The sequence below is a fragment of the Struthio camelus genome, chromosome 9 (genome assembly GCF_040807025.1).
Source record: "Struthio camelus isolate bStrCam1 chromosome 9, bStrCam1.hap1, whole genome shotgun sequence".
Taxonomy (NCBI): Eukaryota; Metazoa; Chordata; class Aves; order Struthioniformes; family Struthionidae; genus Struthio; species Struthio camelus.
The window spans coordinates 22,018,995-22,045,726 of NC_090950.1; the positions used below are offsets into that span (position 1 = coordinate 22,018,995).

General features: G+C 43.9%; 1 protein-coding gene across 5 annotated transcripts in view; it reads left to right on the top strand.

Annotated features, from left to right (window-relative positions):
• Positions 1-26,732, top strand: part of DIS3L2 (DIS3 like 3'-5' exoribonuclease 2) — a 200,361-nt gene that overhangs the window by 72,190 nt on the left and 101,439 nt on the right. For all 5 annotated transcript variants that reach the window (XM_068953694.1, XM_068953695.1, XM_068953696.1 and 2 more), the window contains 3 exons: positions 3,714-3,820; positions 5,038-5,285; positions 12,670-12,843. In XM_068953694.1, coding sequence (XP_068809795.1) covers positions 3,714-3,820; positions 5,038-5,285; positions 12,670-12,843 — 529 coding nt within the window. The remainder of the gene's footprint in view (positions 1-3,713; positions 3,821-5,037; positions 5,286-12,669; positions 12,844-26,732) is intronic.

Consider the following 26,732-nt stretch of genomic DNA (forward strand, 5'->3'; position numbering starts at 1 on the left):
TTATAATATAGTTTCACTGGATCCTAGTTGCTGAAGTGTTTTCTCTGTAAGATAAGCTTATGAAGCATTGCCCAAGCTAACATAGTAAATCTTTTTCAAAAAACATGTCTTTACTCAGGGTGGAAATATTGAATGGTCATTGGATAACCGCTACAGTAAAGGAATCAGAATAATTCATTTTTAGTTTGGAACATAAAGCAAAGAGTTTTTTCCCACCTCCTCTGCCCAAAATGCTGCTTGTCTCACCAGTTAACTCTCCTTTTCGATTACCTCAGTGGATATACCCTGACCTGGGAGATGTTTACCTCTCCCAGGTCAGATCTTCTAAAACATCATTTTCCAGTGGGGCCCTGATATCTCTCTGTCCGCCCACACACCAAATTCCAGCTTCAGGGGAGAAAAGGGAAACATGCGATGAAAGAGAGGGTCTGTCACAACCGTATTTATTGGGACTTGGGTATCGGACTCTCTGTGACAGTTTATCACTGTCTTGATACTTCAGGCAAGTCCAAGGCCTCTGACGAGTGATTTCACAACTGAGCCAGGTGGACTTTGAATCTGGGTTGTAGTTCTCCCTTCTAAACGCAGAGATTTGTCATTAGGGAGCCCTCATCGCTGGTGTGTAATCATTAGATGCAGCCCTAGTGCCAATAAGCACTAGCTCAAAAGGAGCAGCTACAAGTTATAATAGGAAAGTCCACATCTGTTAGCCCAAGAGTACAGAATTCCTCAAGTGCTTTCTTCCCTACCCCTTGTTTCAGGAGCATTGCTCCTTACTAAACGTATGCAGTTATACTAAAGATAGATTAAGAAAGCTGGGCATGAATGAGTACGTGGCTGGGATGGTCTTTCTTCATTTGTTCTCTTGACGGTTTAGTTGTGGATCCTAACCTCTATCTGCTGGCATCTCCAATAAAGCAAGGATTTCTCGGGAGGGATACTGAAATTGGAGAGACCTGTAAGGAAGAAGGTCCTTTCCAGCCAGCAAAAGGCCCCTGGGTGATTTTGACTGTGGAATAAAAAAGGCAGGTTCTATTGTGTGCCATAGTGAGAGTTTGGATGTTTTCTGGTACTTGTAGTAGGTTCACAAGGGCTCAGTCTTCGCAGAGTGGAGCCAAATGATCCAGTCCTGCCTATTGTTCGTCCCAGGCAAAGGCCATGCTGGTGACCTATATGCTGTATTCCTGATTGCAAGTCGGGGATGCTGTGCTTTCACATATGTGTGTGTGATATCTTCCGAGGACACAGCTGCTGGTTCCTTTTTTGACAGAGAAGGCTGCTTCAGTGAAAAAGTGCAAGAGACTTTTTGGAGAAATAGGAATTGGAAAGGAAAGTGGAAAGAAGTCAGCGTTAATAAGGGCATATTCCTAGAGCACAGCTCCTACTGCTTTTCCCTTTCCCGTTCTCGTCTGTTGTGCCTTGAGTCAGTGCTGTCATTCCGCTGCGCTGTGAAAGCAGTGAATGCAAACCTTGCTTTCCAAGTACGTTTAGATCTGGTTTCTCTTCCAACCAGTATGTGCTGTCCAGTGGGAGAGAGTTCATTCCATAACCCCCTGGGCTTGGGTCAGGTGTGCCTGAACACATGGTCTTTGGAAGACTACCAAATCCTCACCGCCCTCTGTGCCTGCCAATGCTGCTTTGTTTCAGATTGTCCCGTTCTTTGTCCTAGCTGTCTTTATGGTTGGCACACTGTAAGCCCATGACTATTAACTGATGGCTTGAACATTTTTAAGAAAACAAAGGCAACTCCTTGCTTTTATTTTCGACTAACTTATTTCCTGATGTGTCCTCTAGCTGACAGAGATCTTACAGGACGTAAACAAATGAGGTGTGCAACTTAGGTATCCCCATATTTCAAGCTGCTTTTAATTATCCAAGCACTTTTTTCAAACTTGTTTGTCACCATGAAATGCAATGGAGGTTTTATCCCTTAGTAACCTCTGTTATTCCAAGTTGAGTTCACTTCACATGGAGAAATTAAAAAAAAAAAAAAAAAAAAAGGCATTAAGACCAGCCACAATCCCCTTTCTCTTTTAAGGGAAAACAGAAGATTTATTTTTAAACTGCTGCATGTCTATATCTGTCTGCTCTCTTCATGGCCTTGCTAGGAAGTCAGTAAAGATATGATAAATCTAAATGGAGTTGCTTAGGTTCTTCTGAAAAAGATCATCTCTGTGGAGAGCCCAAATTTGAAGAGCTTCATATCAAAAGGCAAAGCTGGGGATAATTAGCAGCATATGAAAACCGGAGTTTGTCATTAGAACGATAGCCATCATTGTCAAACGACTGCTGGTGTAACGTTGCCTGAAGGCAAGCCAGTCCAGCGACAGCGCGACCATCTGTGAACGTGCCCTCGTGATGGCAGTGCACTGCCGTAACCCTCGGGCTAGCTGCCGACAGAAGAGCCGCCCTCCCAGGCCCGCGTGAGCTCCCGCCTGCGCTCGGGGGCCCTGGCTCCCCGCGGCTGCTCCGTGCCCCTGGCAGCTGCGGCGCTCCCCGCATGGAGCCTGCTCGCCCTTCATCCGTCATGTCACTAGCAGCTTCTGCAGAGGTGCCCTGCGGGACAGATGGGTGTCACCCTGGGGCTAGGTGTCACTGCTGTTCTCCCTGAGGCTTTCTGGCATGCGTGTGAGCACTGTTGGCCTCCTGGAACACAGTCGTCAATACAGTGTTACTTTATCTCGTATCTTCTAAGAGAAGCAGTGACAGCTACGTCCCTTGAAACTGGCAGTCAGCATCCCGGTCTCTTTTTAAGACAGCAAATTTCTTTTGAACGCTCAGGGCCTGATTTTAGCGCATGTACCTCAGATGGATGTGATTTCCATACATGTGGAAAAAGGCAGGCATCCTCCACAAGTCCTCCAGCAAAGAGCGCATGGATGTTTCCATCCTAAGAATGCTTTTCGACCGGTAACCACGGGCTCTCGGCATTAATTTAGCTCACGAGGGCTTGGTCCCAGCGTTCTCCCTCGTGGCAAAGATCACTTTGGCTGTTTGTAAATACTAAAAAGCAGACGTTGTGCCAGCTACCTATAACAGATGCTTTCAGACTCAGATACTTGCATATTTGAAAATTGCAAGCTAGAATTTAGTTGGCAATTGGTTTAAATATTCTTGGTATCTGATGAAGGAATTTCCGGGGGAGGGAACGTGGCTGTTTGTCATACGTAGCGATTACTTTCATAAGGCTTTTTAATAATCCTGGTCTTCGGAGCCAAAGAGGGTCAACTTAGTAGATGCGGTTTCAGTTTCTAAGATAAACATAAATTTTATAACTTTGCATAACATTTTTAAAGGAAATTAAATATTAAATGAATGTATGTCTGTAAGGGACTACTAATATAATGACTCCAACTAAGAAATGCCAGGAAATTCATGCAGTTCTTAGTATTTAATAAATAAGAATGTGTTTTCCACCATTTTGTTTGTTATGGCTGATACAGTGGTACTTGTCAAGTTTGGGATTATTTTGATTTTTGTTGTTTTTCAGCTGATGTGCACAGTAAGTGAACATATATTTGCTCTCCATTGTAGTCTGGAGAAATAATAAATGTTGTTTAATGCTTAGCTATCCCAACACTTAAGAGATTTCTCTCTTTTCAGTTAGGAATAGTACACGCACCATGTATTGTAATTTACAGCGAAGGACCAATGTCAATTGGTGATGGAAATGTACTACAGTAACTTGTGTTTATCTTTCCTGTTTGATACAGGGAAGGCTGTCGAGATTGGTGTTATGCACAGAACAAAGCAAGATGATGTGCCTAAGGTGAATGATCCCAGGCTCCTTCCGGATAAGTTTCTTCAAAGGACAGCTAAGGTGAGTCCGTGTAGGATGACAAGCAGGCATGTATGTGCATGTGCATCAGAAGGATGTTAGTGTGTTATGCTCCAAAAAGCTGAAGCAGACCAGCCGTGGCCTCCCTGTCATCGTCCGCCTGTTGGTCTTTGACTCTCGTTCCCTGTTGCGAGGAGAATAATCAGGTGATCTGGTACAATTCAAGTGTCTTGTTATTTTTACCAATTATCCTAGTTTAAATTCCATTTGTGTGCTGGGCAAAATTACTTAGCAAGATTCAGAAAAAGATTGGATACTAATAAGAGCGTCAGGATTTCCAGAGTTGTCAGAATTAATTCTTGCGGCCTTTGGAAAGATTGTTAGGGATGTTGGTTCAAGATCTAAGTCAATCTCTGAATGTTAAGAAACCAGAAAAAGACCACTGAGTCAGACTGGGTCAAGTCTTTCCCACATCTTGCGCTTTCTTCTGCAGCCTCTGGTTCTGGTCCCTCTTTTGCACTGGACTGCCCTCTGGTCTCGTCCAGCGTGGCAGTTCCAGCACTCGGAATCGCACAGAAGTGCCACTCCTGAAGCCTCCTGGAAGGATTCTTCTGTATAAGTTTAGGAAATTAGCTATATTTCTGTTATTCAGTGATTTATTATGGTCTACAAAAATATAGCCTGGATGAACACCTCTCTGGAACAATTACTTAATGATACTGTAATTTATTATTCTTTTCAAAGCCGTCTTGTACAAAGGTAAAATAACCCCTAACTTCAGAAAGTACAGAGAAGAGAGAGCTGCCAAATTCCCCACAGCACATCCTTTCCTGTGGTTAGCATTGGATCCGCCAGGAGCACCGTTTTTGAACTGGCCTGTTCTGCACTGAATGTTGAAATCCCAGGCTGAGGATGCAAATGAAAAATTTTACAGGAGTTGCTTGTATGTTGTGGCTAATTCTCTGCGTTTGGAAGCATCTGCTTCTTGTCTGGTTTTGTTCTGTAATCAAGAAAACTGCTGTAGAGAACTAGGATTTGGAAGGCACTTAGCTCTTCTATCGCTGTGAGCAAGATGGCAAAAAAAATACATTGTAAATAGGTATTCAATTAAAAAATGTGCACGCGCACACATGGAAAACACGATACAGGCTTTTTGTGAACTTTTCAGGTATTCTGCTGAGTCCCTATGTATCCCTATTCTGTTACCTTCAGATAAACTTATTTTCTGTATTAGCTGTAGAAACCTTTGTCTCTTCCAGGTGGTCTATATTTTGGAGAAGAAGCATTCCCGAGCAGCTACAGGCTTCATCAAGCTTCTGGCAGACAAGAACAGCGAACTCTTCAAGAAGTGTGCCATGTTCTCACCTATGGACCACAGAGTGCCTAGGGCCTACGTGTCCTTGGCTGATTGCCCTTCAGACTTTGTGACCAGACCTGAGGACTATTCAAATACGCTCTTCATTTGTCGCATAGTGGACTGGAAAGAAGACAGCAACTTTGCAACAGGGTATGTGGCTGCCATTGGAGGTAGAGATAAATAAGATTTCTAGTCAGAGTTCTTAGTTTTACTTAAATACATACAGTAGAGACAGGAATCTGTTAACATGACAGGTGTCTTGCATCCCTCTTTTAGCTGGTGAAGTAGCTGTGATGAGACTAAGTATCTCCTTGCTAATTAAATCTCATGGCTACATGAAGTTAGCTGCTTCTGATGCTTCCTTCAGCGTGCTGGCACATCACAGCATAAACGAGTGTAGGGTCTATGCTCAGACGAGTTTGTAGTCTAGAGGGAAGAAGCACAGGCACTTGGCCTGACCAGCACAGACACCCTAGGGTGCTGGGCAGCATCTTAGTCTTTCCTCCCTTTGTGCAAAAAGAGTACAAAGCATGTAGTTACTTCACTTCTGTCAGAGGAAGGTCAGTGGCTGTGAGGCCACTCTTTGTCTTTTTAAGCCCTTACTGATACAAAGTAGAAAGTCACAAATTTTGTGGTATTTAAATTTGCTTCACTTTGAATAATGCTAGAAATCAAGAAAAGATTCTATTGCTCCTGAAACAAAGGATGTTGCACACTGTGCTTTTTAGGAGGGAATGTAAGGCCCTTCATGCTGTTCAGAGCTCATATCGGAGGCACTTCCCTGACGGAAGAGATTTTAAGACAAGTCTACTCAAATGGCTAATGCTGGGCTGATCCAGACAGCAAGGTCATTTTGCCTCTCCAGGGGGAAGACCCTGTATTTCTCAGTATTTTTGTGCTCTTTTGGGAAAAGCTGCAGTGCACCATGCACCCAGCTGGAGCAGTCACGCTACTTCCTGTCGAGTGGGCCTCAATAAATAATAGTGGACATGGGAAAAACTGAGTAGCCCTGGTTTATTCAGTGACCCAGAGTAGATAATTCTGAGCAATGCTGTGGTCAAATCTTGAAGGTGAGGAGATCTGGATCTGATCTGGATATAATCTGGAGTATATGCTGTACTGGGAGTGATAATGGGAGTTGGGCATAAAGCCACCTTTCTCTTCCCTTTGCAAAGCTGTTCGGATGGGATAGCACAGATGATGCACAGTGTCAGATAGCAGAAATTTTTACTGAGTCATCTCAACTCAAAACTCCTGGTAAAACTTAAAATCATATGAAACTTTTTTTAAAGCAAGTGTATTGGCACAGATCTGTCAGCTCTAAAAGTAAACAAAACTAAAGCCCCTGTTTCCCTTGAGTTTTTAAGTTTATCGGTTGCAGCTGCTTCGTGTGCCCAGTAATAGCAAGTTCCATGTGTACTTCTTGAGAACCACATGAGCAGCGAAGTCACTCAGTATTTCCTAGCTAAACTGCAGTGCATGAACTGAAGTGGCCTCCCTTTGAGCCCCACTTAACTAGGGGCTGGCTGTGCTGTGAATTTCACTATGACTAAGTTTCTTACTGGCAGAGATTTTCTTTGTCTTCCTCGGACTCCAACAGAGAAAAGACTGGAGGGTGATTGTACTGCTTGGCTTCTTGTCATGAACAGCCCCCCTTTTCAGCACAGGTTGGGGAAATTAGGAGAACTGGCTAATGTCTTGTTTCATTGGCTAATGGGTGTTTCTCTGATCTGCTTCTGACAGCATTGGGTATTCTCATCTGGCTGCTTCAGTAATTTCCAAGATGTAAAGGGTGTTGTCAGGAAAGAAAACTTCCACGATTGTCTTCATGCATAGTTGTTTCCTCTCGGATTCAGTTGCACTTCAGTAAGAGCCTTATGGAGATGGGAGCATAAAACCTTGGTGGCCCATTTTGTTTTTAGCTATAAATACATGCTTGTTTAAACACTGAAACACAATGAAACCTCTTGAAGGTCCCAAAAGATATTGTTTGTTTATCAGCTGGCCATGCTGCTAATCATGGGCCACCTGAAGGAGGGATGAGGTGCTGATCAGCAGTTCACTGTATGCTTGCTTTTCTGAACTTTTTTGGCCAGGTGGCTAGGTGAGGAATGGGATGCCCTAGCCTTGGTTATGTTGCCTAGAGGGCTGTCACCACACCCTCCTGGGTGTTTCTTCTCCAAAGCACATTTAGTGGCACAGCCACTTCAGTGAAGAAGAATATTAACGGCCCATTTGATAGAATGGGCCGTTAATATCACAGCCAGTCCTCAATCTGGCAATCAAGCAAGTTTTCCTTCTTGTCGGTGCTGCCCCTTGTGTCAGTGCCATGCTGCTTGTGCTCAGATGCTCCTTTCCCCCACTGCCCACACTAGAGGAGTCGGGAGTATGAGTCACTTGTGGCTCTAGGGATGTTGCATGCTGGGACTGTGCACCCCTTAGCTCTGCCCACAGACTTCATGATATCCCTTTGGCTGCACTACCTTGGGTCTGAAAATGTCTGGACTAAAGAGCACATAGGTCTACACCATCTGAAGTCTGGAATTACCACAAGGAAAACTTCTTCAGTAGCTTGCAAGCCATTTCTCCTGGATGCCTTGGACGTTTTCAGGTACTTTCCATCCTGCAGCTGATCTCTCACACCTTCCTCATTTTTCCTTTTCTCTTGGGAGGTTCAATGCTGTGTTTTCCAGCACAGTTCACAGCATGCTTTTGGTCTTCATGGTGACCAGCGGGCTGCTCTGCGCTGGTACTGCCCACCCAGCATGGTCACCTGCACTGAGGAACCTGGCAGACCCTGGAAGTCCCTTTGGGGCAGGGGTGCATTCCTGTGACCCATGATTGCCACCTGGTGGTCACCAAGGAGACACTGTCCCCTCTGAAGGCCACCCTGTCACCCCTGACTGCGTGCGCTCACCTGCGGCTTTGGTTGGGCTCAGACTGGTAGGTAGGAAGGAGCAGGGAGGAACTAATGGCTCCGTGTCCAGCTAGTGATGCCATGGCTGTGTTGTGTTGCTGCTGCACTCCTTCCTTAAATGGTTGCACAAGAAATGATTTTACTGCGGCAGTGAAATGTCGCTTAACTGTACCCAGCCTGGGTAGCAGATAAAGCAAAATAGCTCCAAAATGTTGTCCTTTTTCAGATAAATGCCAAGTACAGATTATTTTATGGAGACCTTTCTTTTTAGTTTTGGGGTATTGCTCCAAACCTCTCTGTGCATTTGGAAGTGGTTGTGGTAGACTCTCTTCTTGCTCGCACAGTTTGATAGATGAGACTATTAAAAAAAAAAAAAATTGGAAGTAAAAATGTAAAATCACTGATTCCCTCTGTGTAACTCTTAAACACGCTGATACATGGGGCTTGTGAGGCTATTCTAGCTCAGGCCTTTGATATTGGTCTGTCAAGGTGACAAGATTTGCCATGGGATTTGCAATAAAATGAAACTTTGCAGTCTGTTCTTTCACTTATTGCTCTTTCCAAAGCCATCCAAGTGGTTTGAATTCCTTTCATCCCTGAGCTTTTTATGTATCTATTTTTTATGAATCTATATCTCTGTGTGTGTGTGTGTATATATACACATGCGTACACACATACGCGCATATATTTATATATATGTACACACACATATGCATATATTAGCTCAAAATATATTTGGTTTGAGGGGAGATGACTAGATAACCTTGGGTAGTTCATTGTAAGATGTGAGGAGAGGTCTGATCTCTGGCCAATATAGCTCTATTGGAAAAAGACCTGCTTGCAAATGTGTGTTCCCTTGGCACTGCTAATCGTTGTGCTGGTCTGAAGCATGGGATAACTCCATTTCTATGAGGAGCGTGATGCTGCTCCCATGCTCTGACAGTGTGTAGCCTGGCAGTTGGTGGGAGGCAGCTCGGCAGTACAATTAAACTGAACTGAGCTCTCGGGAGCTCAGCGTCTGTGTGACGCTCAGCCCCGCAGCCGTCTTCCACCAAGGCCTTTGGACGCTTCCAGGCTGGCGACTCTGGTGTTCCCGCTTGGTTCTGCGCTGCTGGCTGCTCGAACCCTGGGCAGCTCCAGGCCCAGTGCGGTGGGAGCAGCTGGGTGGCCTCGCTTGCTCTCCCCTCTCCCACTGCTGCATGACCTCCCCGCAGGAGTGGTGGCTTATGGATGTGTAGGATGTTCCCCTGCTGCTGAGAGGAAACCCTCCATGTAGGATCACACTGAGCAGGTCTCTTCTAGGGAGAGATTGAATAAGGTTGTTAAATTCCCATGGAAGTTATTCACTCCCATTTGCGAGCCTGCTCAACTTTCCAAGGGAAACGAGCCTTATATAATTGTGCTTTGTCTTTTCGGACAGTTCTTATCACATAACCTTTGAACACGTTGGCCAGTTTCAGCTGAGTGTGGGGAGCGGAGAAGGCTCAAGTGTGTGCTTGTGGAAATGAGTGGCTGCATAGGGAAGAGAGATCCGCTGGGCATCACCGCGAAGGGGAAGATGGAGCATGAGCGTGGCTCTGCCCCAGGCACACGCTCATGGGAACCCAAGCCCTGGTGAGTCTGCAGCTCGCAGGGCAGTTAGTTGGCTTGCAGCTGCCCCTGCTTTGGAGAAATATCCTTTGAGCATTCTTACCCTTTGCTGCATGCTTCCCAAAATCCCAACTGCAGCACGTTCCCTTCCAGTGCTTTCCGAGGCTGGATACTGCTGCTGTGTCTGACGTCAGTACAAGGGTATTAAGCGATCTCTCCAGGACGCTCTAATACTTTTATCAGCGTCACAGAAAAGTGTTTACATCTAACCGTTATAATTTTTTAACCTTTTAACATTAAAAAAATATATATACGCAAGCCTAAGGTGTCCCAGACATGCTGCCTCCCTGGGAGCGAATGTCAGGCTGCCGCTGGGCCGTGTGCCTGCTGTTGTTTGTAAGCCTCTTGAACTATTCTTGCTGCCCTTGGTGGCCGCAGAAGCCCATGAGCGATTTTACAGCCTGGCTGTTACTCCAGGGCCATCTATGATCCTATATGCATTACCTTTGATCACATGCTGTCCTGTCAGATTTTGCTCTGATGCAAGTCGTCATGTCTATGTGACTGTAACATGGCCCCAATTAAAGTCCGTTGTACACTTTTTTTATTTCAAGGTACTTGGGAAATGTTCCCTGGAACACTGTAAATCAAATGTTAATTACTATTAAAATGTTAGTCCTATATCAGACCTCTGGGTAAACCCCTTATGGCTCGTAATCTAATTTCAGTAAATGGATCAAGAAAACACGGGTTTCAAAACTGAACTGGAAAACATTCTGGCATTGAAAGGTGCTGTCCATGCCTTGTAATGCAGGCTTCCAGCCACCTTCTCGGTGGGCTGCCCTGCCCTGCCCTGCCCTTCCCAGAGAAGGGGCACCTGACAAGTCAACCCTTGCCATGCCTTTTTTATTTTTTGGTAGGGCAACATGTTCCCTCTTTTCCTCTCCCCCTCCCCCCAGTTCATCCTGCTGGCTGTGGAAGTCGTTTGAGTCAAGATACCTTTTCCTTTGCCTTAGAGTTTAGCTGAGGCGTAAGGTTCAAGCACAGGCCCCAAGCTCAAGAGCGACTCTTGTGAAAGAGCTACCTACTGGAGGGCCTGAAGACCCAAAGACTCATCCTCGCGAAGTCTACCAGCTCTGCACTGAACATTGGGAATGAAATGGTGGTTTCTCTGGTTTATTGCTACTGCTGAGAGAGGGGGAGATAAAACCGCTGTCTCGTTTATTTACATTAAAATAAGGATCAGGCTGGGACCAAGCTGCAGCAGCAGAGAATTAAGCCTAGATGCCAAATGTACACGTATTTCTGCCATACAGTTTGTACATAAAATTGAAACAATGGAGGGAAATATCTTTTATCCTTGTTTTCATTTTTATTTTAAAGCCAGGCAATGTGAACTCTACAATTTACTGCGCCACAAAGTGCACAATCCTTTTCAGCATATTACCCAATGTGACAGGTTTATTACACAGCCCTTCCCGTTGTGAAGAGAGATAGCCTTACTCCCATAAAGAAGATGGGCTTGCTTGCACTGCGTGGATGGGGTTTGTTCTGTGGCTTTATGGCACATTTGAAGCACTGAGAGCATCTTGCTTGTCCAAATGACAAGTACGCTATTTTGGCCCCAATTTACGAAAGTAATTAGTGCCTGTTTTCACTCATTAGAATTAAAGCAGAAGGATCAATATAATGATTGTGTATTTTATGCAGCGGAAAAACACTTATTAGAGTGGCTGTATTTGCACTGTGTTATTACCCTTCTCTTTTGTGTCATATTTTGATGGATTTGCCTAAATTTCAGCTGTAATTTCCTTGGGCCAGGAATGTTCTCTATTGCATGTAATGTGCCATTCATCCTAATGGCAGTATATATATGTGTGTGTGTGTGTATATATATATACACATACATATAAAGCCTCTGTGCACTGCAGAGCAGTCTGGGGATCAGAAAGGGGACAAGGAGAGCTATCCTGGAGCACAGGTTCTGATCTTCTATTTGTAGCCAGGTAGGAAGGGAACAAGTGTCCCACTTCTTTGGAGTTCCCATTTGTGCACTATGTCCAGAACTGAGCACTTATCTGACACCAAAGCTTTCAGACAAATGCTTGCTGGGGTTTGCACTGGAACAGATGGAAGCTTTCTCTAGGCATAATAGAGCAGCAGCCTCATCCACACATGTGCAAAATACTTCATCAAAGATTATTAGCGTGTGGGGGACAATGTTTCCCCTCTTTGCCTCTTGCTTCTAGATAGTGGCTCCCCTCCAGCTGGATGGTGGTCCAGAGGTTGCTTTTTAGGAGAGGAGGGACAGACTGCTGGGAGCATTCAGGTCCTGGAAAGAGCCTAGAAAATGGTTGCAAGGACAATCCATGTGCTTGTTTGTGCGTGCCATTCCTGTAAGAAAGGTCATTAGGGTTCTCCACACCTCTGTCTACAATAGGGCCTTGGTTTGCCCCGGTGGAGAGGCATGCTCTCTGAGTTGGAGAGCAGTGTGATGAGCTCCCTGGGAGCTGTCTTCTACAGAGCTATCTGGGATATGGTGGGAATCTGTTCTCTGTTCAAAGGTCGGATAGTGAGGAGTCACCTTTTTAAATGGTGAGGAGAGGAAGGGGATTTGCAACTTTTTTTTTGTAGCATGGGGTCACTATATGAAAGAGTTTGGGAACCAGCCATTTGTAAAAGTGTGTGGAGAACTGTTCTTTTCTTGCTCCTGTTGGGCATCCCTATGGTTGCTATTTTGTTTCTAAAATTCAACGCTCTTCTACCTCTACAGAAACCTAATAACAAAAAACATCCTTTTAAAATGTGATACACGAAATCACCCAGTGTTTTACATCTTCAGCAGACAGAAGTCATGGTATAGTCTGAATTCCTGCCAAGTCCTCTGCCAAAACTTAGGGAGAAGTGAATGGGTGAAAGAATATGTTTGAGGGCTCAGTCGCAAACTCAGCAGCCTCTCTGAAGGGGACAGGAGTTCTAATTATACACTAAAAAAAAAAAAAATCATCCCTTTCTTTCTTTCTGCAGGCAGATGGCCAAAACTCTTGGGCAGGCAGGGGAGATTGAGCCGGAAACAGAAGGGATCCTGACAGAATACGGTGTGGATTTCTCTGACTTTTCCCCCGAAGTCCTGGAATGTCTTCCCCAGAGCCTGCCCTGGGTTATCTCACTGGGAGAGCTGGCCAACAGAAGAGATTTAAGGTAACAGTGAAAAGCCCGATCTCTTACTTCTTGAGTTGGTGCAGGGTTTTTTGTTTTGTTGTTTGCTTTCATTACACTTTGAAAAGGTATTGACTTACTACATGTTACCTGTGCTAGCTTGGAAAGAAACAGCTTTTCAAAGTACCTACAAACCTAAAAGAGCAGTTATTTGGAGAAGTATTTTTTTGAGGCATAGAGGCTTTCTTTCAAAAGGACTGTTGAAAACTGAAAATTTGATGCTTGGCACCTGATCTGAAAGCTTTATGTTTTTGCCTGGAATGTATTACATATTTTAGTGATAGTTTTATAGAGATTTTCTGAATGCCTGGCAGATCAAATGATTCTGGACTTTGTGACTTTGAAACTGAAGCACAGGTAGAGCCTGGCCTGTGTTTGCCTGTCCAGTCTCAACATTTTTTACTTTTCAGAAGAATTGGTATCATGTGGTGCTTATGACAGTTCTCAATTAGGTTAGCATTTGGCAAACATAGTCTTTGTTCCCTGCAACCTGGCAACTTTGTGCTGTCTATCTACCTCAAGTTACCCCTCCCTGCAGTTTAGTGATCCTCTCACGAGCTTTCAGGACCTACACAATCTGTTGGGTGATAGACGCTCTGACATTGCCAGTCTGCCCAAAAGTAATGGACTTACTATGCTTCAAAATGTCAGATTAGAGAGTCATCTTTTCACTAGACAAGATTTAAGGACAAAAGAAGAGCAGTTTGTTTAAAACCTAGCTTAGCAATGACGGAAGGAAGTTGCAAAAAGCGAAACAATAAATGCGTTATTAAGACGATACGGTGTGTTCCACTCCCACACTTGCTTATGTTAGAGCATCCTGTCTCAGCTGGCAGCTCTCATTGTGTTTTGGGGGACAGATTCAACAGTTCGGTGTAATGATGCATGTTGCTGAGGTAAAACAGCTTGATTCCTCAAGTCAGGTTTCCGCTGTTTGCACTGGTACAAGCACTTGCATGTACGTGGCAAGCCCTCTCCCTCTTAGTTTATCTGTGTTATTGACATGGACACTAACAAATTGAGTGAATAAGTGGATAAACTGCAGCCATGTGTATCTATATCTGGACTCCAGCTGGTTACCTTTGGACCTAATTCTGCACTGCAGCTTGCAACCTTCTTGCTGCTTCAACTTAATTGGACTTTGATTGCCGTACAATGGAATAATTCAGGGGAGCGTTGCACTGCTGACTGAGTAGTGGTAACACTCGGATACCAGATCCAGACTGTAGGCTTGCAGAAGCTTGGGGGGTGGGGGTGGAAGATGCAGAATTCATTATAAAGTTCCAGTTCAGAAGTCACTGGAAAGTGCTTATTTTTATGTTCTTGACTACGTTTCAGTAGCATTCTCTGTTTCTTCTGAGCAAGTTCTTTCAAGCAAATAAAGAGCTTGACTTGTCTCCAGTTATACAATCCTTTCTGGAAACAAATTCCAAGTGTATTTCTTCCTTTTATTGCTGAATTATTACACTGGGACTTATCAAGGTGATAACAGTTTTGCAGTTAAGTCATTTAAATCCCTCTCTGCCCCTTCCTGACCAAAGTGCGCACTACAAAGTAGATTTCCTTTTGATCCTCTCAAATATAAACATTTAACCGTCAAAGTTTTCAAGACAATTATTTGAGCTTAATTTACTAATCCTTTTAATGTCAAGGGCCACACTGATGACTAACTAGTTTGTGGTCTAAACACATATGAAGATAACATGAGACTACTTTGTTTGGCTATGAGAAGTAAATTACAAGTGATTCTTCTTGTTCATTTCCTCATGGTGAGAGGTTTGTCTACCCAGAAAAAGATGAGTTTGTTAGTAAAAGTAGCATGAGTCATCGCTGCACTTGGAGACCTGGTTGCCTTGTCTTCTGGTTTCACCCGTCAGGCCTTGAGATTATTTCTGATGACTGTACAGTCACAAGGTGACTTGACTTCACCTTTGTATTAAATGTTAGCTTTCATGTTGTTGGCAGTCAGTACATTGTGGTCTGTCAGTGTGGTACAAATAGCTGATGTGCACTGGTACAGAGTGGCATCCGGAGGGAGATGCCTGAACTTGGATATCTGCTCTGGGTGTACAGAGGAGTTGTGCCTCATTTTCCAGGGGAGCTCACATAGCATTCAGTAGCACCTGCATCTGCAGGTGCCCATCTTTATTGCACTTTGTACCTGTACAAATCTTCAGATTACTGTAGTGTACAGAACAAAATAAGTGACAGTGAAATAAAGGCTTGTGTTTCCTCCTGAAACAGCCGTGTTAACACTTCAAAACAGCTCATCCTAATCCAGTTTACATGTTACTTACCTGACTAGAGTAAACATAAATTCGAATTTTGGCTTAAAATACTGTTGTCTACAGTAAAATCTCTCTAGGTCTGTGACACAGAGCTGTGAGTTCTGTTGGGTCATGAATTAGTAGCAAGCCTTTGGGATTTGGAACCGAGACCTGAGCAAAGCGTTAGTTTTTCTGGTGTTTCCTTCTCCTGTGATAACCTTTCTTTGTTTCTTTTCACTGTGTGAAATGACCCTTTCCTCCTCAAAAGGTAACTTTTGTGTTCTGCGGAACAATTTCCTTAGCATGATCAGTTCTTTTTGTAAGTCAGTGTCTAGAGCACTGAGTGAGCCTCTCTAATGGAGGGATTTGTGGATGTGGTTTTAGATGAAAATGAGGCAATGTGTTTCACCGGTCTGCTGAGTCTGGGGAAGATGAGGGAATGCGATTTTGTTCATGCCATCTTGTAAATATGTTCCTTGATCTTCCTGCAAGTGTTTCAGTTTTACAGGAAGGGTGTTCTTGCCATGCATAGTCTGTTTGGATAGCAACTGTGATCTCACCTACATAGCCTCTGCAGAATTGCTTCCAAGAGATCTTTTATTTCTTCAGTAATGGCTCACAAAGAACGTTTACATAATATTTTAATATTACTTAAGGCAGAAAAGATCCAAACCTTATGGATGGCTTTGAAATCTTTTAGCTGATTTAACTCTCTGCCCTGCCACTGGTGCACCGTTTTACTTTGGACATCTGCTTTACCTATATGGTTTTATCGGTTTGCGAAGTTAGACAAGTATTTCATGGGCCCTCCAAGCTTCACTTTTTGTAAAGAGCACTGAAGACTTCTAATGAAAAGCACTAGACAACTATTAAGTGGCTGCATTGCAAACCTGAAGTTGTGTTTTACAGAGAGCGTGAAGTTTCATGAAGTATTAGAATAGTGTGGTTGAGGAAACTTCTCTTCCTTCACTTTAAATACGAAATACAAATAGGACCAGAATTCTCATTTTATTTTTCAAGTTGACTGGAATTGGTGTTTCTTCATTACAACGAGAAGATAGGAGGAGAGAAGTGTTTGCTATGCTGTTTCTGGAGAAGCGTTACAGCATTAGTGTGAGAGAAACAAATTTTGATGGGTACATAGTTTCAGCCATTTTCCGGTCTTTTCCAGTGTTTCAACATGTAATTTTCATTTCCTTGTTTGCTTTGCTTTGTACTTAGTGTTTCAGTGGTGTGGGACAAAACATGGCTAGTGAATAGAAGAGGGTCAGGGCAAAGGAGGAAATGCAAATTTCAGAGGTGGGTGCAGCAGAGGGGGATTGGAGGAGGAAGCCATTTGAAGAGGTGTAACCAGGAATCTAAGAAACCCAAAAGCTATTTCTAAGACTCGTTCCAAATGTTTCTAATTTCATTCATATCTTTTTGTTTCCTTTACTGCTTAACTGGGACAAGAAACTAAAGCCAGGAAAGTCCGATCATAGTGGGAAACAAAAACCTAAATATTGGAGAGAGAAAAAAGGCCGTTCTTTGCAAAGCAGTTCTGCCTTTTGCATGTCTCCCATTGTTGGTGTTGCTGTGGAAAATGTATAACATCACTCTTTTGGATAGTGCTACAGCCTGTTCAAGTAGAGATGGTTTATGTAGTCTAACATGGAAGAACTTGAGGATATCTATTTCTTTACCATTTGCCTAATAATAAGTGAGCCTGTTGACCTCCGCTGGACTATTACAAATGTGAAACTTGGCAGTCAAAATTGCTTGCTCTAAATTTTCCAGTTGCTTTCTCTTTTTCCATTTGATGTCATCCTGCCAACTAGTGATTTTATTATTATAAACAGGACATTGTATTCACTTTTAAGAAGAAATATGAAGCTGAAGGTAAAATTACAAACTGCAGTTTCTCAGCTGGCAAAAAACAAAACAATGAGCTAAAAATACTGAGCAGAGAAAGGGTGCTGTGGCAAGAAATTGAAATATCTGCAAGATGGATATTGTCTGAAGAGCAGAAACTGACTTTAACCGAGCAACTCTGAACTCCTGAGAATCACAGAATGATTGAGGATGGAAGGGGCCTCTGCAGATCGTCTAATCCAACCCGTCTGCTGAAAGCAGGCTCAACTAGAGCAGGTTCAGTTGAGTTTTGAATATCTCCAAGCATGGACACTCCACTACTCTCCAAGTGACTTTCCAGTGTTTGATCGCCCTTACACTAAGGAAGTTTTTTCTTAGGTTTAAATGGAATTTCCTGTATTTCAGTTTGTGCCCATTGCCTCTTGTCCTGTCACTGGATACCACTGAGGAGAGTGTCTCTCTATTTTCTTTACACCCTCTCATCAGTGTGTATAAATACACATTGGTAATATCCCCCGTGAGCCGTCTCCAGGCTGAACAGTCTCAGCCCTCTGAGCCTCTCCCTGTACGTCTGATGTTCTGTTCCCTTAATCATCTTCATGGACTTCTTCACTGGACTCGCTCCAGTATGTCCATGTCTCTCTTATACTGGGGAGCCCCGAGCTGGACCCAGCACTCCAGATGTGTCTCACCAGTGCTGAGTAGAGGCGAAGGATCATGTCCCTTGACCTGCTGGTGACGCTCTTTCTAATGTAGCTCAGGATGCTGTTGGCTGACTTTGCTGTGAGAACGCATTGCTGGCTCACATTCACCTTGTTGTTCGCCAGAACCCCCAGGGCCTTTTCTACAAAGCTGCTTTCCAGCCAGTAGGCCCCCAGCCTGTACTGGTGCATAGGGTTATTTCTCCCTGGGTGTAGTACTTTGCATTTGGCTTTGAACTGCATGAGATTCCTGTTGGCCCATTTCTCCAGCCTGTTGAGGCCCCTCCAAACGGCAGCATGACCATCTGGTGTATCAACCATTCCTCCCATGAGGAGCGTGAGCGTCACTCCTGATTGCTAAAAGGCCTGGAGAGCATCAAATTGAGGGACAGTGAGGATCCAGAGCGCTGTCAGGGAAGAGTTAATGCTCACTCACTTCCCCTGCAGGGCAGAGTTAATGAACTTTAGTCCGGCAGGCAAACAGCTCAAAGAGTGCAACAAAGCCTTAGCTAGAGTTCATATCTTGATGTTCCAGCTTGTGACCTAAACTGGCCCCATGCCCTTCAAAGGGCTGCCACCCACCTAAAGATATCGGAGTTCCTGAAGACTAAACTGTAACTTTGGTTGCCCATTGAGAAATGTAACATCTTTCCTTTGATTGGTAAGGTAGGAAGATGGGAGGTACTCTGGTAGGTGTTTATGTCCTGCTGTGGAGGGGAAGCTCTGTTCTTAGCACTGTTTGTAATTGGAAAGCACTGGCAATAGGACAGTTCCTGCACTGCAGTTCTACTCACTATTTATGTCCTTCTTGATGAGTGGTGCAGCTAGTAACAGGGGTTAGCAGCGCTCATAGCAAAGATTTAACGGTATACTTTTTGCTCTAGATGCCCAAGGAGATTATTGGTTTGTAAAATTAGAGGTGATGGTAAAAGTGGCAGCCTTGAGCTGTGCAAGGGGTCGGAGGGGAAGCAGTCAGCCTCTGAAACAGATGTCTTTTCTAGGCAGGTGGAAGACTTTAGTTTGAAATGAGTGCAAGTCAGATAAAATATCATTAAACAGCTTGTTTCCTGGAGATTTTCCACTACAAAAAGCTGATGTTAAGTAGAGCAAAACTTACTCAGCTATAATAGGATATGTGAAAATGCTCTGGTTTCTGATGGAAGCTGAGAAATGGCTTGTTCAGTGAATGTATAAGCAACATTGCTACAGACCTGGATGTCGTCTTGGCATGGAGTAGAGACACAAACAGGGCCAGATTATGATCTCTGCCCTCTCACTGGGCACTGAGCTGTCCTGTGACTAATTTAATGGTCTCCATAGGGAGATGTAACGTGCACAAAGGATTATTCAGTGGTGTTTCAGGACATCAGATCTAGTCCCTTTTTCACTGGGTTGATTCCAGAAGATAGTGATGATGACGGTACCTGCTCTGGGTAGTTCTGCTCTCCAGGCTTTCTGGAGAACAGCGCACTGCTTGGATTGGTGAGAAGATCTAGCGTTAGTTCAATACTCATCTGTTAGCTGAGTAAGTAAAAGTTGAAACAAAATAGTACTCCTGTCAGGGTGATGTGATTCAGCTCCTTGCTTCTGACGTTCATTTAGCTTCTTCAAGACCTCCTCTCTTTTCATAACGTTTTCTACTACGCTGCACTGAAGAAAACAGCAGTTGTGGTGGTACTGTTTTGTGCAAAAAGATGCATAGTGTTTGCTGTCAAATGCTGCTGTTACCAGTGGCTGGTGTGCATAGACACGCTGGCAACTTCACTGATGTTTTTCCTTACAGGAACATGTGTGGTCGTTGGAAGCACAGCTTTAAGCTGAATCAGTGGTGTGTAGTTGGATACCGTTACTGTGTTCTGATATTGGAGGCCATCAAAACTAACCTTGCTTAGTTAATTTATTATGCTGAAGAAACCAGTAATAATTTTGCGACTAATTAAGCTGTGATATATACAATCTTATTCTTCCTGACTGCTTATATTATGGAGAGGATAAGAGAAGGAGGTGAAGATAAAATCTTAGATCTACTGGAGAGCTTGTCCATTTCTTATTTGTTTCCTCTATATTACACGATGGGCTTTAACTAGGTATGATGGACAGAAGGTGTCCTGTCCTTTCATGTTTACATATGTTAAGTGGTCCAGTTCAGAGGTACCAAATTCTGCTACTTGCCCTGATATCAGTGTGGTTTGCTGGTGCCGTTGTCTCTCTACAAAGGATATCATGTGGTTAGGTACAGGATGAGGGAGACAAGTGTCAGTGTCAACCCTGGTATCTGTCTCTGCTGTAGATGAAGAAACCCACAACCACTGCAGAATGTGAGGCAGTATGCCCCCATTATGGCATTTCAGAGATGATCACTGTAGGACAGGCTCGTCATTACAAGGAACATCATTTCCTCGTGGCCCCATTCTGATCTTGAACGCTGGGAGCCCTCTTTACACCTATTACCGAATCCAGTGTTTACGTTAGGCTCTTATCCCAGCCCACTCTTTATATCTTTGCAGTGCTCTTTTTGTGCACTTCTTATCTGGTCATTGTGAGTTGGGTTTTGTCATATATGCAGAAAGTGATGCCTGCAGGACAGAGCGCCACGGTTAGTGTCCTAGTGTCATGGTTTCTCATGTTACAGGAGAGGAGGGGGTACTGTTGTCATCAAAACCAGGCAGGGAGAAAGAGGAAATCCTCTTTGTCAGGGTCTTTGCTCTAAGATTTGTTCAGAGGTCTAAAGCAGGCCTGAAGATTTGGGATAATTGAGTCCTTGTTCTAGGTTACTGTTGTATCCTCACTCTAACAAGAAAAAAAGTCATACGATAGATGGCACACTTGAAGGTATTCTGTCCGAGGTGGAGTTGTACTTTAGATATCACAGTGTGCATAAGAAGTGGGGCAGTCCAGAAAAGACTAACACAACTATTCTGAGAGTTGAGGGATTGATTTACAAGGAAGCATTAACTGTTCAATGTGTGTTTGCCAACATTGAAACTAAAAGTTTGTGAAAGATGCAGTAATTAATAGTTAAAATATGTGGACCAAAGTGAAGAAATGAGAATCATTTAGGGTGGTAGAAGGATAGAAAGGGGTGTTATGAGGATGAATAAGGTAAAACAAAAGAAACCTTTCCTGTCCATCCTAAAATAGACTGTAGCTTAGACTGCTAAAGAGTTTTGGAAACTCTATCACTAAAGATGCTTAATATTATACTGGAGAAAGTCCTTGCAAGCGTGTTGTCAAGAGTAGTCCAGCTCTGACCTATGGGGGTTGGATGACCTAATGTCTCTTCCATTTCTAGCTCTGTGTGTCTATGATTAAAGTAGTCTTATATAATGCAAGTGCATTTTCAATTGCACTCCACCTTCTTGCGTGGGATAGTAGCCGTGCAGAGACCTCATTATATTTGTGGCACAATTACAGCATGACTTGTAGGAAATATTGCTGGTACTTGGTCTCTCCGAGACTCTCTGATTTTTTTATATATATGTTGACTTTTCAAATAGGTTAGTTTTGTTACAAGGCTGCAGTGGTCTTTTTTTTTTTTTTCTACTTCTTCCTTACTTTGAGACCGTAAATATATAGCAGGAATAAATGATTCTGGTTCGGCAGTCCAGTTAGCACTCTTTGGAAATGTAAATGTTTGGTATAGTAGATATGTAATAATATATCAGGAGTCATTGTCAGCTGCTCTCTTGGACCAAAGTCTGCTTTCTGAACCAGAACAGGACATTAGCTAAAACATAAATACAGGGATATTGTAAAGAACGGTATTAACTTGAGGTATAAAGTCGGGCTTTCAATGTGTTGTATGTTGTGCTGAGTTTTTCTGGGGCTTATACAAGTAGTGTTTAGAAGGGGCAATTTTTGCTTCCAATTATTTTATAATTTCAGTCCACTTTGAAATTTATGCATCACGCAAAAGGAGAAAATTCTGTGATATGTCAAGTGTTTTTGTTGGTATGTTACAGGGCAATCAGAGTGCCATCAGAGGGTTTGTCAGGGTACTTCTATTGCATACTTCTTTTTTTAATATATTTCTTTTAAGAATCTGTCCTGGAAGTATTCACTCTAGAGTTTTAACTGAAATCTGCCAGCATCAAGGGTGACAAACATGGTAGACATTGCACATAACAGATACCTTTAGGAGTGGGAGGTTGAAGTCTCTAAAATGTTCAGGCGCTGATCGTTCTCTGAAATCTCTTTCAGAGAAAGAGTGCTTCATACCCGTTTGAGTGATGAACGTCAGTGGAATTGGTCCCATGCTTATTGGCACCTTATAACAAAGGTGCCTGGGCGAACACCGTGCTTGGGCTGGTTTTACTTGCGATTGAAGAATGAGATTGATTTTTGTGGTTGCCATGACAATTGGCCTATTGTGTGAAAAAATGTTGGTAGCTTTCACTGGAGTGCGTTGAAAGCTCTAGGATGCCTATTCCCAAATTAAAACAACTGTTTCCAGCCCTGAGAAATGATGTCCGTTTAACTTTTCCAAGGTGGAGCTCAGCAGGGTCTTAGAAATGACCTGAAGAGCTTAAAGTTTCTAAAAGTACCCTTGCTGCTTAATTTTAAAATGCCAGCTCTGAGCTGAAGTTAATAAGAGTAAACCAGGATGCTGAGCTTTCACTCCCACTAGGCTATTGTATGTACTCACAAAGTGAAGAGAACAGGACAATCTAGACAGTCCCTCGAAGAATGTAAATGCATTGCAAGCGTCTAGACATGCAGTCACTCTTACTGTAAATGTCTTAGCACTGTCAAGTTTAAAGAAGGCTTGCAGTGCCTAAACTTTAATAAATAAAACGATGGTCATTGTTTTCTCACCTCCAACTGCTAGCCTGCAGCTGCAGCAGTCTGGTCTTCAGGAATACATAATGCTTCTGCAAAAGGTTCAGCTCTGGTGCTTCAAGAGGCCCTCAATGACTAGAGGGACTGTGGGCTGTAAGCACCAAGCGTGGGGCAGGACAGGATGGTCAGTGTATGGGTAGTCCCTGACCTGTGTTTGAATATCCGGTTGTATGGCGCGTGCGTGTTGGGAATTCACAGCCAGCAAGTTTCAGCCATCTTTTCTGTGCTGGTGGATGCTGTGTTTCCAGTGAATTCTTTGTTCTGTTTTATAGTTGTTTTGGATTAAGTTGTTGTTTAACTGTGGTTGTTATTTGTTATGATGGGGGCAATTTGTGCTCAGCACCTCCGCTGGCAGGTTGATTCACCTGTGTGCTGCTGGCTGGAAAATCTGTCTGGTTGCGTAGATAGGCTTGTGCGACTGCGTGGTGCTGCTTCGTTCACTGTGTGCCAACTGTCGTTTTCCTCCATCAGCAGCATCAACTTGCTTTACAGAAAGTCGCACTGGGAACACCCAAAGTTTGCCCAATAACTGGCCGTGCCAGGAACTTCGCCTCTGATGCAGCCTGAGCCATGGCTTACAAGTGCAACGCTTCATCTTGATCCAAGTAGTCTTCCACTTGAGTGAAGATAGAGCACTGACCACTGGGACTTGTAATCTCCTTGGGTCATAGATGTTTATGTTTTATGGCTAAACTCCAACTGATCTGTTGAATTCTGAAGAGTTTAGCTGGCAAGAAGGTAATATAAGTGATACGTACTACCAAACCTGGCAACACCAACTGTACAGCATTTTCTCTGCTGATTCTTGCAAACACCATTGCATGGATGTACTTATTTGCACAGAGAAAAGCAACTACTGTTGCACTCCTGTGATCTGGGAGCATTTTAATTACCCTGATGGTAATTCTAGCGCACCAACCGACTTCTCTTACCTCCAGTTCATTTCTTACTAGCCATTTGTTTTAGGTGCTGTTAAAGGTAAAAAGACTAACTGCTCTGCAGATGCGCTTGTCTGCTTTAATTAAGCTTCCTTAAGCTGTGCAAAAAAGGCTGCCCTTAATTAGCTTTCCTTAAATTAGGATTGATGTACCAGCCTGTATATGTGCATTGCTGTCTAATAAACTGAGCGCTCTGTTCTGTGGGTCTTTTCCCAGGTGGTTGATTTGAAAGATGGCAGCGGAGTCAGCATGTGAGCTTTGTCTTCAGCAACGCACCCAGACTGGCATGGATATGTTGGTGCTTGTCACTCTGCGTCCGGGCTAGAAGTGGCTGTGTCACTGCTCCCTGATACTGTCTGGGGATGGCAGGGTGTGTGCGGCATGTGCTTTCCTGACCTTTTCTTGCAGGTCCACTGTGCTCAGTGCGAGCCGTTCCCCTAGCTCAGGGGCATTGCCTAGCTCTGGTGCACAAAACTCTCTGGCTGTAGGAGAAGGGAGGAAAGACTTTATTCTTCCATCAACAGGAGCTCCATGCCAGAGCAAGCGTCCCTCTGCAAACTTGCATTAATAAACAAGCTTTGGATGAAGACGCTCTGATGGCCAGTGCGAGGGTTTCTTAAAGGCATCTTAAAGGCACATGTTTATCTGTAGTCCTTTTCAATATGAAGACCGGAAAGTCTCTTACACTCCGTGTGTGTCTTTATCTCCTAAGCCAGTTTCCTTTAACTAACCAAGTTGTGTGTATGTTGGAACGAGTGGACTTGGAACATCTCATTACTTTAACAAAGTATGTTTTGACAATTTTAAATGAATAAAACAGATTTTTATTAGGTGTAATGACAATGAGAGATGGCTCCTTTGGGACTTTTAAAGAGGGCAGAGAGAGGGATGATCAAGCTTCCTAACCCACAGGGTCACCTTGGCAGCCCTCCAGAAGCTAGAGACAGTTGCCGGTTTGTATTTGTCTGTGGTCAGTGCAAATGTGCATGAATGCAGCCATGATATTTGCTTGTGCTTAAGCAGTATCTTCGTTAGCAGGTGCATAAAAAGTACTATTGCCTTGAGATTTAGTCATACGACCTACTGCAGGTTGGCTTTGTTATTGGCTATACTCAGAAATGTGGTCGGATATCTCTGCGATCCTTTGTGCCACAGCCTTAGGGATATTGTTCAGACAGGCGGTGTGGTCAGTGGAGGAATTTGAACATTCACAAGAGGATTCGCCACATAGCAGGGAGCAACGTTATTTCTTCATGCACGTGGTTTTTGTCAGCTGCCTCGAGGGTCCTCTCTGTGGATTTGCATAGGAGTGGTTGGAGTGAGCGCCAAGGGAGGGGGACAGTTTGCAGAGCAGTGGGCAGGCTGCATTGCCCACACCCAGCCTTTCCTCCCTTTGCTTTTCATTGCATCGTGGTGATTTGCTCTGGGGTGAGAAGCGGATCTCTGAGGCAGTCTGGAGATAAGAGGTGATACTGGTAGGGCTGGAGGAAAAGCAAAAGGAGATAGCTGAGAAATATGCCTTCCCCTGAGAGCATGCCCTAGAGGAGCACTTGTGCTAGGTGCCACACTCATGCTCAGTGTTGCAGTTGGACCACTTAGTGGATTGTTTTCTTTCTTATAAGCCAGCCCTGGTTCCTATAGTTGTCTGAAACTTCTCCAGGAATAAAAACTGAAAACCAGAAATATAATTTCTCATACTTAATAATGCAAATTACTGATGAACAGAATTTGCTTAGAAAACTCCTGTTAGGTGTGTTTCTTTGCACCAGACCTATCTCACTGCTATGAATTTTTGAGCTCTGCTGGAGAATTAGCGTCTCTTGTTCCCTTGACTGCCTGGCCATCAGCTCTGCAACATGTCTGCAGGGTCCTTCTGCCTGAGAGCATCATTCCCTGGGTTACTTGCTCAATGAGTTTCTTACCTCACCTCATAATCTGTGCCCAGAATAAACTGCTTGTGACAAGCTACAAGTTCAAGTCCATTGAGTAGTTTTAAAGGAGAAGCCAATTTGAGCCTGGTGGTAAATGCGTCCCAGCTGTGCTGCAAATAAAGGCTTGTGAGAAATGCTAAATCATATTTGTATTTGTCTGGGCCCCTCCTTCGTCTTTGCATCTGTGAGGTTAAATCTCAGCCTGAGAGCTGTGTGTCTGTGCCTGCAGCTTGCATGCTAAGAGGCTGCTCCGAGCCAGGCCAGTGTGTCCTCAGCTGCAGCAAGCTGGGCAGGAGCTGCTCCATGGGGCAGGCCGGATGTCTGCACTGCTGTCCCAGCAGGTTTGGGCTCCTTGAACTGGGGCCCACCACTGACCTCTGCAGTAGAGTTGACTTGCCAAATACATCTCAGCAAAGCAGCCCATTAGTTCCTACAACTGTATAAATGTGTTCAGAATTTGGCACCTGCGTATTTATGCTCACTTTTTTCCAGGGCAGACTGCAAATATGTACCTTATTGAAACCAATCTGCTAATTTTTAAGCTGGCTGCCTGGAGCTACGATTCGCAATGGGTGGCAGATATTTGTGGTTGCAGGCCCCGAACATCTGGGATAAGCTATCTATTCCATTGACACGTTTTCTTTGAAGAAGCTCTTAAACTTTTTTTCATGGTTACTTGTCAGTGTAAAGCAAGCCATCAGTTTCTGTTCAGTGCTGTTCTCTTAAATTAAGTAACTTAAAGGAAGATTTGCTACATGGGTCCATGGGGTAGTTACAGTGTCAGGTTACTGTTGCCTTTGGACTATATGAGTTAGTGGAACAGGGTGAATCAATACATGCATGCTGGCAAACGGGCATGCTGGCATATCATGCTTGTACTATATCTGTCTATGTATCTACACACACATGCTTATATACTGGGCTTTTTTGCAAGCCTTCAAGTTGGTTGGTTCCCAGTGCTGGATAGCTAGACAGCAACAGATCAAAGTGCTGGCAGAGCTGAAAAGGTTTCATATCTTTCGGTATCGCAGTTGCTGATTTGTTTGGATGCAAGTGAAGGATCAGGAACTAACGTGCCTGCTGGGGATTACGGCAGCTTTGCTATCCAGTCTGAAAGCTCACGTATTCTAAAAGATTTTCCAAGTCTCAAAAGAGAGTGAAGTGCTTTACTGATTTTTATGTCTTTGCAAATCTCTATTTAGTGTGCTTGGTGGAATTACCTAAATATATGCTGCCAGCTGTCTGCCACCAACCGGTACCACCCAGAGTATTTAAGTGCTGAAGCGATAGGCCTGCAAAAGATTGAGACCTTGCTCTCACTGTGCAAACACCCATGCAAAACGA